The 14,931-nt window shown below is 42.5% G+C and overlaps 1 protein-coding gene and 1 long non-coding RNA gene across 6 annotated transcripts in view; one reads left to right on the forward strand and one right to left on the reverse strand.

Moving 5' to 3' along the window:
• Nucleotides 1-14,931, reverse strand: part of HIPK2 (homeodomain interacting protein kinase 2) — a 199,866-nt gene that overhangs the window by 25,337 nt on the left and 159,598 nt on the right. For 2 of the 4 annotated variants that reach the window (XM_081533201.1, XM_081533199.1), the window contains exons 10-12: nt 8,261-8,400; nt 4,941-5,120; nt 1,030-1,311 (exon numbers count right to left, since the gene is read on the reverse strand). In XM_081533201.1, the coding sequence (XP_081389327.1) occupies nt 1,030-1,311; nt 4,941-5,120; nt 8,261-8,400 (602 nt within the window). Of the gene's footprint in view, nt 1-1,029; nt 1,312-4,940; nt 5,121-8,260; nt 8,404-14,931 lie in introns of all 4 variants that reach the window. The other 2 variants (XM_081533200.1, XM_081533197.1) reach the window with 1 other exon arrangement.
• LOC145523234 (uncharacterized) overlaps nt 5,059-14,931 on the forward strand; it is a 44,227-nt gene continuing 34,354 nt past the window's right edge. Inside the window, exons 1-3 of one of the 2 annotated variants that reach the window (XR_014066441.1) lie at nt 5,059-5,332; nt 6,121-6,250; nt 7,643-9,895. This is a non-coding gene — a long non-coding RNA (uncharacterized LOC145523234). Of the gene's footprint in view, nt 5,333-6,120; nt 6,251-7,642; nt 9,896-14,931 lie in introns of those variants that run through there. The other variant, XR_014066442.1, reaches the window with a different exon arrangement.

A 14,931-nucleotide genomic window follows, 5' to 3' on the forward strand; every position in this document is an offset into this window, starting at 1 on the left:
CTGGGTCCCAGTGGGAAGAGCCAGCAGGTTGGGGTTGTGAGATTTCAGATCTACAAGGCTCCGAGGCCCAGGAATGCTCAAGACCAGGGGACCAGCTGTTTAGAGGGGGAAGTTTCAGGGGACCATCAGACAGCCCAAACTCACACCAAACTCTGTTTCAGTCTGGCTGACAAGGGTAGGAAAGAGGCTCTGGCACCAGGGTTAACAGTCTCGCAAATACAATATTTCTTTCCTCTCCCCCAGAAGCATACAGAGAGTGAAATGACTTCTTACTACTTTGGAATAAACAGTAATGTTCTCTGGGTAAAAGGCCACCTGGCAGTTTGAAAGACTGGGTTAATCAGACACAGGGAAATTTCTGATTAGTGGGACAATTACCTCAAATTCCGAGAGAGCCTAGGCAATGTTTGAGAAACAGCCTGACCACCTGGGAATACATTCAATAGCCCGAGGCAGAGATTTTTTAGCTTACGAGGGTTGAAATATAATGGCACTGTGTGCCTGACTTTTATGGTCTCACGTCCCCCAAATGTAGAGGGCCTATAACTATTTTTTAAGACCAGATTGAGTCAAAATTATTTTTGGCTTTCAATAATTATAGAAATCTGTTTGAAAAGTAGAAAGTGAAGTGTTAGTCATTCAGTTGTGACCCCATGGACTGTAGCCCACTAGGCTCCTCTGTCCATGGGGATTCTCCAGGCAAGAATACTGGAGTGGGTTGCCATTCCCTTTTCAAAGGGATCTTCCCCACCCAGGAATCGAACGGAGGTCTGCTGCATTGCAGGCAGATTCTTTACTGTCTGAGCCACCAGAGAAGCCCAAATCTGTTGGACCATCCCCTGAAATCACTTTAGGGCTCCAGGACATGGCAAGGCCAGGATTCAGGGATCAGGAGAGAAGGATGGATCATCACTTTGGATGACGGGGAAGTGGTCCAGGCCCACCAACGACTGTCTCTGGGTGAGCCGGCCACGCACCGCGCACCCCCACTCCACTCCTTCCTGGTGTCTGAAGGCGGCACGGCCTCACCTGGTGGGGGCGTGCTTCTGCTCCTCCTCCTCGTCCGTGTCGCTGCTGATGGTGATGACGCTGACCGTGGGGCTGGGGGTGTCGGGGATGACGATCGTCTGCCGCTGCCGCTCCCTGGTGGTGCTGGAGGCCCCGTCGCCCCAGCCGCATGTGACCGACGAGCTGCAGGCGGGGCTGCTGTGCACCAGGGCGCAGCGCGGCGGCGTGTTCTCCTTGACGCGCTTGGACCGCTGTGGGGAGCTGACAGCCTGAGAGGAGGACACCTCACAGGTGGAGACGTTTCTGGAATGACAAAGCCACACACACTCATGGAGAAGGTCAGGGCCGCCAGGTCCTTGCAAGAAGCCCAAATGTCTAGAAACACCAGCATGGCCAAGTTGACAGGGTAACAGGCAGGAAGGCCAGGGGCCTCCAAACGGAGGAAATAGGCTGCAAGTCAGACATTTTTTTCTCTCTTCCTTAAGCGGCAGGAGGAAACAAACTACAAGTGTCAGAATTTTTTCTCTTAAAATTCTGTGCTGCCATCACAACACCTAGTTCCACCTAAACTTAACTTTTCTCAAACCTTGAGCTAAGCAATGAGTTTTTCTTATGGAAATGTTTTCCTTAAGCTATGTTAATGAAACTATGTATTTGCTTTGGAATTTGGCTTTCTTCAAAATGGTTCCACTTAAGACTAACTTTTGGCTGATAATAGCTCAACAAACCAGTATTCATATCAATTGTTTTATGGCTGGGGGATGACACACCTCTTGCCATCCTATCTCAAAAATGCATATTGTGGGAGAGGGGCCTGGTGAAACTCCATCAGCCTTGAGGTATCTCTCTTATCTGATTAATAGCTTTCTAACAGACATAAATAGCTTGCTAAAACTAGCGGGGGGTTGGGGAGGGCATGCTCAGTCCCCCTTCTGATATCTATGTCAGAAGCTTTCTCTGTTCCTTTTTTATACTTTTATAAAACTCTGCTACACAAAAGCTCTTGAGTGATCAAGGCTGGTTCCTGGTCCCGAAGTTAAATCTTTTTCGGAGATCAGGAATCCGACACCATTCATCGTAAGCTATCAAAATCTCTATAAATCAGATAGAGGACCAGTGCACTCGGGCTTAACCAGACTGCAGAGGCGGTGGCCTGTGGGACTCTTTCAATTGCTGCACAGACAGGGCAGCATCCTGGCTTCTCTGGGCTCTGCCCGCTGTGGGACAAAGTGGGTAGCCAGGGCTCTCAGGAGAGGACAGAGGACCGTGCCCAAGCACTGGGCCGATCTTGGAGGGGGGCGGATTTCAGGGGTGTCTGCCCCAACGCAGCCCCCTGACTTCAGGGTCAAGGCCTAACTTCCTAAGTTCAATGTTGTTATCCTCCCCAGGGTATTGAGTGAGGTCTTGTTTTGGAGGGAGGTGGAAGAAAAGATATTTGCACATAAAGCTTTCGTTTCCTTGCTCATGGCTGGTTTACCACCGATTCAATGACAATACTCATTTCCTAAGACTTTCTGGAGCTAAAAGATCTAAGGTTAAAGTGTAGCTTTGTCTCCTTCCTCCTCTGGGAAATGGACACAACCATAAAAGTATCTGTGGGGGTATAATTTTTCAAAAATTTATTTTTCTGGGGACTTAATAGGCGGTCTAGTGGTTAAGACTCTGCCTTCTAATGCAGGGGACATGGGTTCAATCCATGGTTGGGGAACTAAGACTCCACATGCCTCGCAGTGCAACCAAAAAAAACCCCCAAACAAGTCCTGGATTTTGACACATGAGTCTCACAGGAAGCTTACCAGTCTGTTTCAATCACAATGAAAAACCAGGAAAAATGCAAAAGGAAAATGTATCCTTAAGGGACCTGTAACTCTTGATTTTGATCAACTAGAAATTACTTATCAAAAAAGCCAATGTAGTTTCTGGTAACTTTGGAGAAAAAAAGACCTTACTTTTCCCCTCCCCATCAACTATTGCTGACCTTGGTTGTATCTATACAATGAGACCAAAGCCAGCCTATAATGAAACTTAAGATTGTGATATGTCCTTAGAGATTCTAGCACCTTCTAGCTAAAGGGAAGATAATTAGATGAAAATAACTCCATAAAGGTGGGTCTATTTAATTTTCTATTTAGTCGGTATCAGATATGTTGGTTGTTCCTTTTGGGGGACTCCTAATAAGAAGTTTCACTGATAAGATTGTTCTATTATTTGTACTTACCAGAGAACTTTGTATTTGTTATTACTAACACGGTACAATTTTGAGATTAAGTTTTCACTACTCCAGCAGTTAAAATGTGTCTACTTGGCATTTTTAAAGAAAAGTATGCCTGATCGTACTGCCTGCCAAAGGGGAGAGCCTTCTGGTTTTCCCAATTGTTTTCCCTAAGGCACTGGTTTTAAAAATAGGCAAACCCATAATTTTCACTATAGTCCCACTGATCTTGAAATGCACTGGCAGTGAGCCTTCTAAAGCCAGCTGGGTGGTAAGAAGGCAACAAAGAGGGACTTCCCAACAGGTCAGAGGCTAAGGGTTCTTCTTGCCCCTACCTGGCCAAGGTGAGAACACAGAGGCTAAGCTCAAGCCAGACCAGGGTTCTGGCGACTACCCACCAGACTGAGCATGACAGCACGTGAGGATTGCAACAGGGGCCTCTGGTGCCACCCAATCTAACACAGACATGGGTGTTTTGTCACAGGGCTGTCAAACAAAAGCATTCTGGAAGCCTGCCACTGATCTGACATGAATTTCCCTAAGTTGTCAGAAACAACCAAATAAGAATCTTGTTCAGGAAGGATGACAACTTCAGGAAGTCAGCTCTTGGATTAGTTTTCAAATGAAAAAGAATGAAAAGAGGCAGATCTAATTTCTGGCATCTTGCTATACAAGGAAGTATAAAACCAAAATTCACTAGACATTTCATGTATTACTTGACTTCTCTTGATTAACCTATTCCAAATAAGCAATTAGGGACCTCCAAGCCACTGCAGAGAGATGTAGGAACAATTTTACAGCCATACAATTTTGATCTCGATTTTTTTTGTTTGTTAGGAAATCTCTATTTTTTTAAGTAAGGTATATTGAGGTATCATTTACATACAGTGAAAGACATCCCTGTGAATTGTTTGATGAGTTCTGACAAATGTACAGTCATGTAATTCCCATTACAATGCAGATACAGAAATCTGTCATCACCTTGAAAAGTTCCCTCTAGTCCTTAGCAGGTCCTGATCTATGTCTCTATAGTTTTGTTGCTGTTCAGTTGCTCAGTTGTGTCTGACTCTTTGTGACCCATGGACTGCAGCACATCAGGCTTCCCTGTCCTTCACTCTCTCCCAGGGCTTGCTCAAATTCATGTCCATCGAGTTGGTGATGTCACCCAACCATCTCATCTTCTGTCCTTTTCTCCTCCTACCTTCAATCTTTCCCAGCAATCTTCAATCTACACACTCTATAGTTTTACCTTTTCCAAAATATCATACAAGATGAATCAAACAGCACATGGCCTTTGGTCAATCTTAATTTTTTTTAAGAGTTCATGGAGATGAAACTGGATTTAGAGGAAATGGGAAAGATCATTAACCAAAGTTATTGCTTATATTTTACCAAATAGCTGAATGAGTTAAATTTCTGACATGAGACTTCAAATAAAACACATTTCTCTACTACTTCTAAAAAAAAGTTATGGTTTCAAAAATGCATCTTCAGAGGGTAGTCTGAGTGTTTTCTAGATAAGTGGAAGGGGACAAAATCACTAAAGACGTGGACACTGAACACTGTGGTCTGAGGGCCCCACCCTTAGGGTGCTGGTAGGGCCAGCACTCACATAGACCTCAGGATGAGTGCCTCCTTCAAAATCCCATTCCAGGGATACAGATCTTTAACTTCTAATCTCCTTGAAGTTTTCTTTCTCTGACATTTCTTACACACCTACCTCGCAGAAGACTGGTGTTGCTTATTCTTCCGGGAGGAGGTGGTGCTGGTAGGTTGCTGCCGCATCACGTGGGCCACGCCCACATTTAAGGGTTGAGCTGCTGGAAGGGTCACATGACCAGTCAACAACGCAGGCTGCTGCATGATGGGATTGTAATGGCTGCCATGAGCATGCGTGTTCCTGAAAGGACGATGGGAAAACAGATTCTTTGATGGTTTAATAGAAACAGAGCTCCTTTAGAAGATAAAGTTCCCTCCCCCCCATTAAAAGTCAAATTAAAATCAAAAGGTAGTTCTCACACCGAGGGGAGAGCTGTTGAAGAGACAACCCAGGTGACTTCACTGGGTGTCTCTGGTGTAGGAATGTTTAAGTGGCATGGACACAATTTGTTGGTGAGTGAGAAAGGGCACATTTCAAGTGGGGAGAATGCCCAGTAGGCAGACTCAGCTTAAGTTCTGGGAAGAGGAAATAAATATTCCCTTCTGCTCTTCAAGACCCTAAACAGCTAACTGGGCTGTGTATTTCATTTTATAATTTACAAAGCGCCTTCAATGGGTTGTTCCACTCTGTGAGGTAGGGAGGATATCTTAGTAATACCGTTTTGTAAGTGAGAATATTGCAGTTTATGTGAAAAACAAACTTTGAAGACTGGGAGGCATGTCTTTCTGGCATTAGGAAGTGTTAACATTCTTTAGAATTCTCTCAGCAGTTAGCACAATGCTCAGGAATGTAGCAGCTGATCAGTGAGTTACATGCTTTCTGAATGAACAACTAGATTAACTGAAGGTTGACTAGACATGTACAGAGTTTGGTACTAAGTGAAAATTAGTTACTAACAGACACATGTTGATAGAAATATTGGCAGCTATAATCCTGAAAATGGGTTATGTGAGATCTGGGTTGTATGGTGCTGTTAGGCTTATTCCCACAGAAATATTAAGAATGATGATGAATTTAGAGAGTTGCCCATAAAAACTCATTTAATACATGGTAAAATAAAGAGCTATAGGAGAGTTCATATGAATTTTTAAAATATTATGAAATTTAAGAAAAAAATTGAACACAAAGAAAAGAAGTAGGGAGATACTTTTGTAGAGATTCTGATAGTTTTTTGGACATTTAAGTGAACTTTAAAAACTGATGTTATAGCTCCTTTACTTTGTTGCTATTTCTTCTACAGACATGGCATTTTCCCCTTTGACACAGGTCTAGCATAGCTATGATTGCAGATGTTCTTTGGGCTACATATGAAATGGAGAAGAAACTGAAAAGAAACTGTGTTGGCTTTAGGTCTCTACTGTGGTAACCAGGTAAGAGATGAGGAGGGATGAGAGATAAGAAGATGTGCATGAATGAGTTAAGAATGTCAGTATCTCTGAAATTAAATAAGCTGTAAATGCTGAAAGACAAAGGAAAATGGAAGTACAGCATACATGTGGTCTCCTGGGAGAAAAAGGGGTAAGGGAAAAAACAACTGGTCAAACAGCTTTCCACTTGGTTGCTGCTGCTAATGAGCTGGAGAGGGAAGGTGGTCTTGCTGAGCGTTCATGCTGTGAACGGGGGAAGGGCAGATCACAGATTTGTTGCTGCCTGTCATGGATCAGGCGCTGGTATGAAGTGAAATGTTAGTCACTCAGTCGTGTCCGACTCTTTGCGACCCTGTGGACTGTAATCTGCCAGGCTCCTCTGTCTGTGGGATTCTCTAGGCAAGAATACTGGAGGGGGTAGCCATTCCTTCCTCCAAGGGATCTTCTCGAATCACAGATCAAACCCAGGTCTCCCACATTGCAGGCGGATCCTTTACCCACTGAGCCACCAGGGAAGCCTGGTGCTGGTATGGTACATGTTAAATCCAGTCAAGTGCTTCGTCTTTTATCTTAAATTTAAACTTCCCAACAATCTGATGAATAGGCATTACTGTCCCTACTTTACTGAAGAACTGAGGCTCATACAGGTTAAGTAACTTTTCCCAGGACATGCAGGGCCAGAAATGAACCCAGTTTACCTGGCCTGAAAGTGCTTCCAGTGAGAGGGGGTGGACGTGGGTGTTGTCAGTGGAAAGTGAACGGGACTGATAAACAGCCTACGTTCCTCTCTTCTTTCTACTAAATTAGAATTAGTAAATTAGTAATTAGAAAACTAAATGCAGGACAGAGGACACTGCAGTTGAGGCTGGACTGGGGGCCTGTCTCTCTGCTTTTCATCAGAGCTCTTCACTCATAGCAGCCTTACAGGACAGAAAAAGAACTGTCGGGAGGTCCCATGGCTGGTTTGGGGACTGTCAGAGGGTGAAGGGTGTGACCTACCCTGATGCTTCAGCTGAAAGAGAGACAGCCCAGAGGGCCATGGGAAGTTGGGGCCAACTTGGGAGACTGCCATTTGGCTCTGCACTTGTGAAGGTGGGCATTGAGGGTGGTGTTGGGATGGCAAAGGTGGCAGGTATAAGGAAAAGTGGAAAGTGGCCATAAAAACAACAAAGCCACATGTTAGTGATGAAGTTGGTGAGTAGGATGGGGTGGAAGGTTCTGGAAACAGATGCAGAGGTTGTGGTGTGCTTGTAGCTGTCAGCTGGATGTCTCTGGGCTCTGTGGAAAGTGTACTTTGATCTCAAAGATATGAGCATCAACTGAAAAGACACACTCAGCAAACACAGCAGAGTTTACCATTCCAGATAAACCCCTTTCTGTCATGCCTTCCCCCAGGAGGTCTGATGTGACTCCAGCATGCTCGCGTCTGAAAACACCTCGAGAACACTTCCTAGGATTGCTTAGGAGCTCCTGGATCTCTTCTGCATCCTTTCACTGGTAACAGATCTTTGTGGGAGTGGAATTGAATTCGGAGAAACAACCAAAAATCATCCCAAGCCAAGTCTGCTGAATCACACTGGTGATCAGGTAATGGAACTGAATTTGGAGTTCAAAATGACAACAGATCATAAAGTAACCAAGCTGGTTTTCTGGTGTCCTGGTATGCATTTATTTAAAAATAACCTCTCATTACACTGCAGTCTCAGGCCACATGGTGTGCTTGTGTGCCTAGTTGCTCAGTTGTGTCTGACTCTTTGAGACCCCATGAACTGTAGCCTGCCAAGTTCCTCTGTCCATGGGATTCTCCAGGCAAGAATACTGGAATGGGTTGCCATGCCCTCCTCCAGGGGATCTTCCCAAACCAGGGATCGAACCCAGGTAGGCCACAAGCTACTCTTTTTAATTTAAAAAGCCCTCTACAAAGCGGGGGACTCTGGTACCAGCCAGCCTGGCTGCCCTCTGGGTCAGCGGTGGACGTGCCTCCCATCCCAGTCCTGCCCGTGCCATGCTCACCTCCAGTCGGCCAGCTGCTGGGTGCCGGCCATGGTCTCCGGAATCACAGTTGCGTGCTGCACCGAAGTGTGCGTGGCCACGCCGGTCAGCTGTTGCCACGCCGGGGGAAGCAGGATCTGCTGGGTCCCACTTGGCCAGGCCTGCTGTAGGGCAGAGGACACCTGCTATCACTATGTCTGACAATCATAAATCAGCTGGCATGAGTCAAGAGCTTATTCTGTGCTCAAGGTTGTGCTAGACCCCTTGATAGGTGTGACAGTGGAGACCTGCTCTGTGACCTCAAACACCAGGGCACACATGAACACATGTGAAGTCAATATAAGATAATAGGTAGGAATATGGGCAAAGAACTATATGGAAGTGATTCATTCACACTGAAGAATGATTTATTTATAAATCTGCTCTAATGAACAATGCTTAAAATTCCCAAAAGTTCACTTACTGATTTGTTTTGTGACACAATTGTGTGTAAGAGATTGGGGGAGTTGAATTGGGTCATACAAGGGTAACTCCTTGCCCTCAAGAAGTTTTCTGCCTAGTATCCTTTATTTAATATTTTACCCTTTGTTTAGCAGTTAGAATGTAGAGGTGCAACTTGTGTTATCTTCTGAATCTAAGTTAACATAATTCTGAGATCACCAAGTATTGACATCTCCCTACATCCGAGGGCAAACAAGTGGGAAGTAAAATTCTTAGCTGGGATCTTTAGCTTAACTGAGAATTACCTTCACTCTTCATGGCAAAAATGAAACAGTAAGGAAGTCACAGTTCGATTTTTTATAAACACCAAGCTATTTCTTAAGAAGTCGAAAATGAACTTTCTCGATTCCTCCTTGAATGAACTTACAGGTGTGTGTGCATACACGTGTGTGTGTGTGTGTTGTGTTTTGAGCCCTCTGTATCTTCAATCACTATTCTGCTTGCCTTTGGTTATTAAATGATTCACTCTGAACACAGTTGTCCAAAGTTGGACTCTTGAAGGAACGCTGCTAAGGTAAAATACCTCTTGGGCAGGTCAAGGATTTAAAGACTTGGGGTCTTAGCTCTCTCTCTCTTTCCATCAGGCTGGAGATTGTGCATATGTTCAATATATGTGTTTTGGCTCATATGAACAAACAAGCACTTCTGGAAATGGATTATAAATTTGAGTCAAAACTTCATAAACAGTGACATGTACTAAAATGATATGGGTTCCTCTTAGATTTGAGTGCATAGTTCACCTGGTCTATCCTGTTATCACTGTTGTACATGAGACTCAGTGAGATCTCTTATGCCTTTTAGATATTGCCTGTTTGCTTACTGATCTTTTAAAATATAGTCAAAAAGCTCAGGGACCACAGATTATACAATAAGTGCTTAAGAAATGTTTGTTGATAAAATGAAAGAAGCAATTCTACCAAGGCAATTAACTATACTTAACTGTATTTCAGGTTCACGGAATTCAAACACAGTAAGCAGAAAAATAATTTAATTGATTAAAATAATTATGAGCTCAAAAGCTTAAATGAATAATAGTCTCATTGGCAATAAGAATTCTACTGATTTTGTTTGGAACTTATTTCAGATTCCATGAAAAGCCTGTGTTTTGACTAATGTCATTTTGAAATAATAAATCTTGATATCAAGTTAAGGACATTATTTCTTCCCTGTTTCCCTAAAATGAATCTTAGCATTTTACCTCAAAGAGATGGGGTAAAAAGATATTTCTGGACCTCTATAACTGATGGATATGTTCAACTCATTTGAGACAACACTTTGCATCAGCTATTTCTATAATTTATTACTACTTTATAATCTGTAAGATTAGAGCCAATATTTCTGGATGCACATTGTGTGCCAAGCATAAAGCTAAGACCATAAATGGATTCTCTGACTTTATCTTAACACCAATCCTGTGAGGTAGGGACTATTCTCCCCTCCCATTTCTCAGATGAACAAACTGAAACACAGAGAAGTTAAGTAGCTTGCCTGGACACATAGTAAATTAACCATACATTTACAGCTCTCCCTCTTTTAAGCCCAACTAAAATGACAGTGAAGGAATGAAAAAATACATATAGATCTGTAAGGACACAGAGAACAGGGAGGGACAATAACAGTTAACAGAATTTCAGAAGCTGGAAAACAGAAGAGTGATTACTAAGTTAGCAGACTGAAGGTACGTAAGGTCAAGTCTGAATATTAAACCCTGGGATTCTGTCACCCTCAGATTCCTGGTATGAAGGATTATTACCCCACCCCTCGCCCCCAATCTTAAAGCAGGAACCTGGTGGAGTCTCTCCTGGGAAACTGACTATTCCAAGAGAAAAAAACTACAGATACATTCGATGAGAGGGGACCTGCCAATGAAAATGCTGAGCTCACTCCTTATCCAATAGAGAAGTCCACCCCCTGCCCCTGAAGCTTTCCAGTTAGTTTTTAGTCCTTCAGTCTTAGATATGAATGAACAGCCAAGGATCACCAGACTTTAAAGGAAGTTTCTATCATGAAAGAGACTAAAACAAAAAATGAAACTCTGAGGAACAACAACAGTATAGGAATCGGAAGAAAATATAAAAAAATATGTAATTAGTGTCCCCAAAGAGGCTGAACATGTATATATATCCATGAAACAAGATATATAAAGGATATATATCCATATTCTGAGAACAAGAAAACTCTTGGAAATGAGAACAATGACAATAGAAATGAACAGTTCCATACAGATGGGAAAATTTTAGAAAGTAGCATAGATAGAATATATACAGAGGAAAGGTGGATGGGGGTGAGGGTGGGAGATATGAAAATCATTAGATCAGTTCAGAAGTACCAGTGCTCAATTAACAGGAATTTCACAAAAAAGGAACAGAGAAAATGGAGGGGAAGAAGTTAACAAAGGCAAAAATAAAAGAAAATTCTCCAGATAAAAAGGGCAATAGGATGTACCGGACAGTGTATTCTAAAAGACTCATGAGAAAGCATGTAGCCGTGAATCTCATGTCCACCATGGACAAGGAAAGTCTTAAAAAGCTTTCAGAAGGAGGAAAAACAACAGCCACTGAACTTCTCAATATGCTCAAAGACACCAGTACATCAAACACACAAGCCTTTTAGAGCTCTGGAAGACTTTGGGGCTGCATAATAACACATACGGAGGAAACTGACCCAATGAAAAGATGAGACAATACTAATTCCAGGAGAAACAACTTGTATAGGAAAGGAAGCAGAATCGTAGTATGTTATGAGGCTCAGCTGAGAATAATACAATACAATATTGATGATAATAATTATGTAGATAATATAAAGTGGTTGAATAAAAACTTACAAGGGAGGAAAAGGGAGAAAGGAAAAGTGAGAGAGAGAGGAAGAGAGTGTGCCTATGAGTGGGCTTTATGTTCCGGGGACGGAGGGTTAGAGGGCTAAGCATTCTTCCATTGTTGATTGATACCTAAAGTGGAAAAATCAGTAAGAAGCAGTTAAAGAATGCAATTTAGAAACATGGATTTAAATAACTAAATGAAACAGTTAAAAACACAGATGCCCAGTCCAAGTTCGATGCATGAAACAGGGCACCCAGAGCCGGTGCCCTGGGACAGCCCAGAGGGATGGGGTGGGGAGGGGGTGGGAGGGGGGTTCGGGACGGGGGCACACATGTACACCCATGGCTGGTTCATGTTGGTGTATGGCAAAACCCACCACAATACTGTAATCAGCCTCCATTTAAAATTAATTAATTAATTTAAAAAATGATTGTTTTGGGGGAACGGAAATTGGGGACGGGATAGAGCAGGGACTGCTATTTTCTTAGAAGTTTGCAGTGGCATTTAATTGTAACAATTAGACACATGTATTACTTTGAAAAAGAATTAAATTTAAATTCAAAAATAACTTCTCTGAAGTCAGACAGCCAGTGAGTGGTGGGGATGCTATCTGAACATGGGCAGTGGAATTCCAGAGCCCATGCTCTCAGCCAATATACCACTCTTTTTATAGAGGTGATACACAAAAATGATGGCCCAATTCAGGATCAGGTGCCTAAGAGTCGTATGAAAAAGTCTTCCTTATTTATTAGCAATATCAGGCACCCAGCAAGACTGGCACAGACAGCAAGACAGAATGGTTGGAAAGACCGGTTGCTGAAAATGACCAGAGAAGGTTTTGAGAAGCGTTGAAGTTTTGTATTTTGGAAAGTTTAAAGAATCCAAGACAATGGTTTATCCTTAGGGAAACATTTAAAGGGGTTCAGGTGATATGAGTTAATTGGCTATAAGAATGCACAAAACTTCTTCACGGCAGGGCGGAGTCTACAAGGATCTGGCAAACAGAAATCTCCATATCCTGAGGCTCTGGATGGTCCAAGGGGGTTTGGGATCCTGCCATTTGAAAAGTGAGATAAATTCAATATCCTCTCAATCAAGACGTGTACTTCCCATCTCTCTACCTTTACTGGCTCATGCACAATTTCTTTCTTTTTAAAAATTTTAAAAATTTATTTTATTTGTTTATTTGGCTGAGCTGGGTGTTAGCTGCAGCACGTGGGATCTTCAACCTCTGTTGTGGCAGGCAGCATCTTTAGCTGTGGAGTGTGAACTTAGTTGTGGCATGTGGGGTCTAGTTCCCTGACTAGGGATTGAACTTGAGCCCCCTGCATTGGGAGCGTGGCGTCTCAGCCACTGGACCAGCAGGGAAGTCCCTCATTCACAATTTCTGATGGTGGTCAAGATGTCAACTCTGGGCTGGGGGCTGGGCGGACAGAGATGAAAGCTCCTTTTAGGCGGTACCAAAAAAGCATTACTGGTAAGGCAATCCATATGATCAGCCTTGTGTTATTGAAATGACAGGGTGTGATTAATTTCCAGAGACACATCTTTGGGGTGCACCAGAGAGACTGTTTCCCTTTTTAGGGACATGTGATGCTACAGCGGGGGGCGGGGGGGGGAGGGAGGGGTTGGAAAATGGCAGAGCAAACAAAGCTAACACGAAGGATGGATTCAAAAGACTATTTCTAAACATGCACTAACTCCTTGAAAAGATTTAAATATCTAGATAAAAAGAAATATACTGAAATTTGGGGATATATTTAAAGTAATAATATTTGGAGTGCCTCTGCCTGATACCTAATCTAATCCCAAGAAAAACGAAGGCATCAGTGTCAATGTTTTATTGATGCTTTTAAAAAAATAGCTGCCATACTAGTTTTTAAGGGCTCCCCTGGTGGCTCAAATGGTAAAGAATCTGCCTCGTTTTGCAAGTTGCTTATTTTTTTTTTCTTTGAAGGGATCATTAAAAAATACCTAGGAGAAAGCTCCACCTTAATAGGCTAACATACTGGCATGGATTGGGTGATAAACAAGAAAAATCAAAAGCAATCAAAAGCAATCAATAAACAAAAAGACACACAGTGACAGTGGATAGAACAGGACAGTTCTCATTTTTTGTTTTTTTTTTTAAAGTTAATATCTCTTAGACAACTCTGTATGTCAAGACACTTTGGTCTACCATGTCCTTTTTAATGGCTATATGGTGTTCCATTTTATGCTCTTATCAATTTAAACAAATTTCCTCCTGAAGAACATTCAAACTGCTTCCAGCAGTTCCCTGTTATAAACACTGTAGCAATTAAAATCCTTGTACATGTAATTTTGGTTCACTTCCCCACTTAGAGCTGTAGGTTAAATCCACTTGGAGATTTATAGTGCTCCAAGGACTCCTTTTCAAGTAGGCAGTTGGTACAGCCCTTCCCTGCTATGATTAAAGGACTGAGACAAATTCGGAAATATTGGGCCTATTGGTTTCCACCGAACTGAACAATGAGGAATATCTACTTTAGCTAGTAAGCGATGCTATGTATTATTTCTTTCAGAGATGGTTCCTGGCTTCCTAGGGTTAAGTATGCAAACACAAAAAAGGATCTATAAGTACCCTTTAAGAGTACATGTGAATTCTGCAGGTTTTGGCTCACAGAGGAGCAGCACTGAGAGACGGGCCTGAATTTCGGCTCCCAGTCAGATGAAGTGTGAACAGGCTGCCGTGCCCCTGGAGTGAGTGGTAGTTCTCCTGATCTACCAGGGCCTTTTCTGAACTCCATGCTACCAAACTGTGCAAACAAAAGGGAGCTATAAGGACCAGAGAGAGAGAGGAAGGAGTACAGGTGTGCTTTATATATCGAAGGTTCTCTATTTAAACTTTCAGCAAAACAGAATTTTGTGCGCCACCAGAAACTGGTGAGGGTGGGCATCTGCAGTCTCAATCTGGGCATAAGAACAAAGAGATGAAGAATGGCTAGTGTCAATCTCAAACAAGCTGTTCCTGAAAACAGAAGAAGTAATAATATCCAATGTATCTTATGAGCCTGGGTGTAGTCTCCATGCCCAAAGCAGATAAAGATTCTATAAGAAAAAGAAATCCATGCCACTTCCTCACGTACGAACCTAGATGCAAAAATACTAACTGCAGTATTCACAAACAATCCAGAATTGAAAAGCACACAAACACATCAAGTACCATATCCTCAAATAAAGTTCACCTTGAAAATATTGATACAAAGATGATTTAACATTACAAAATCTATTAAGTAACTTGCTACATTAACAATTGAAGGAACAAAAACACAGGAGTATTTCAATAGGTGGAGAAAGGACATTTGATGCAGTTGAACATTAATTCATTATGAAAATTAGCAACTTGATAAA

Source organism: Giraffa tippelskirchi, chromosome 10 (assembly GCF_054371585.1).
Source record: "Giraffa tippelskirchi isolate mGirTip1 chromosome 10, T2T-mGirTip1v1.2.pri, whole genome shotgun sequence".
In the NCBI taxonomy this organism is placed as follows: Eukaryota; Metazoa; Chordata; class Mammalia; order Artiodactyla; family Giraffidae; genus Giraffa; species Giraffa tippelskirchi.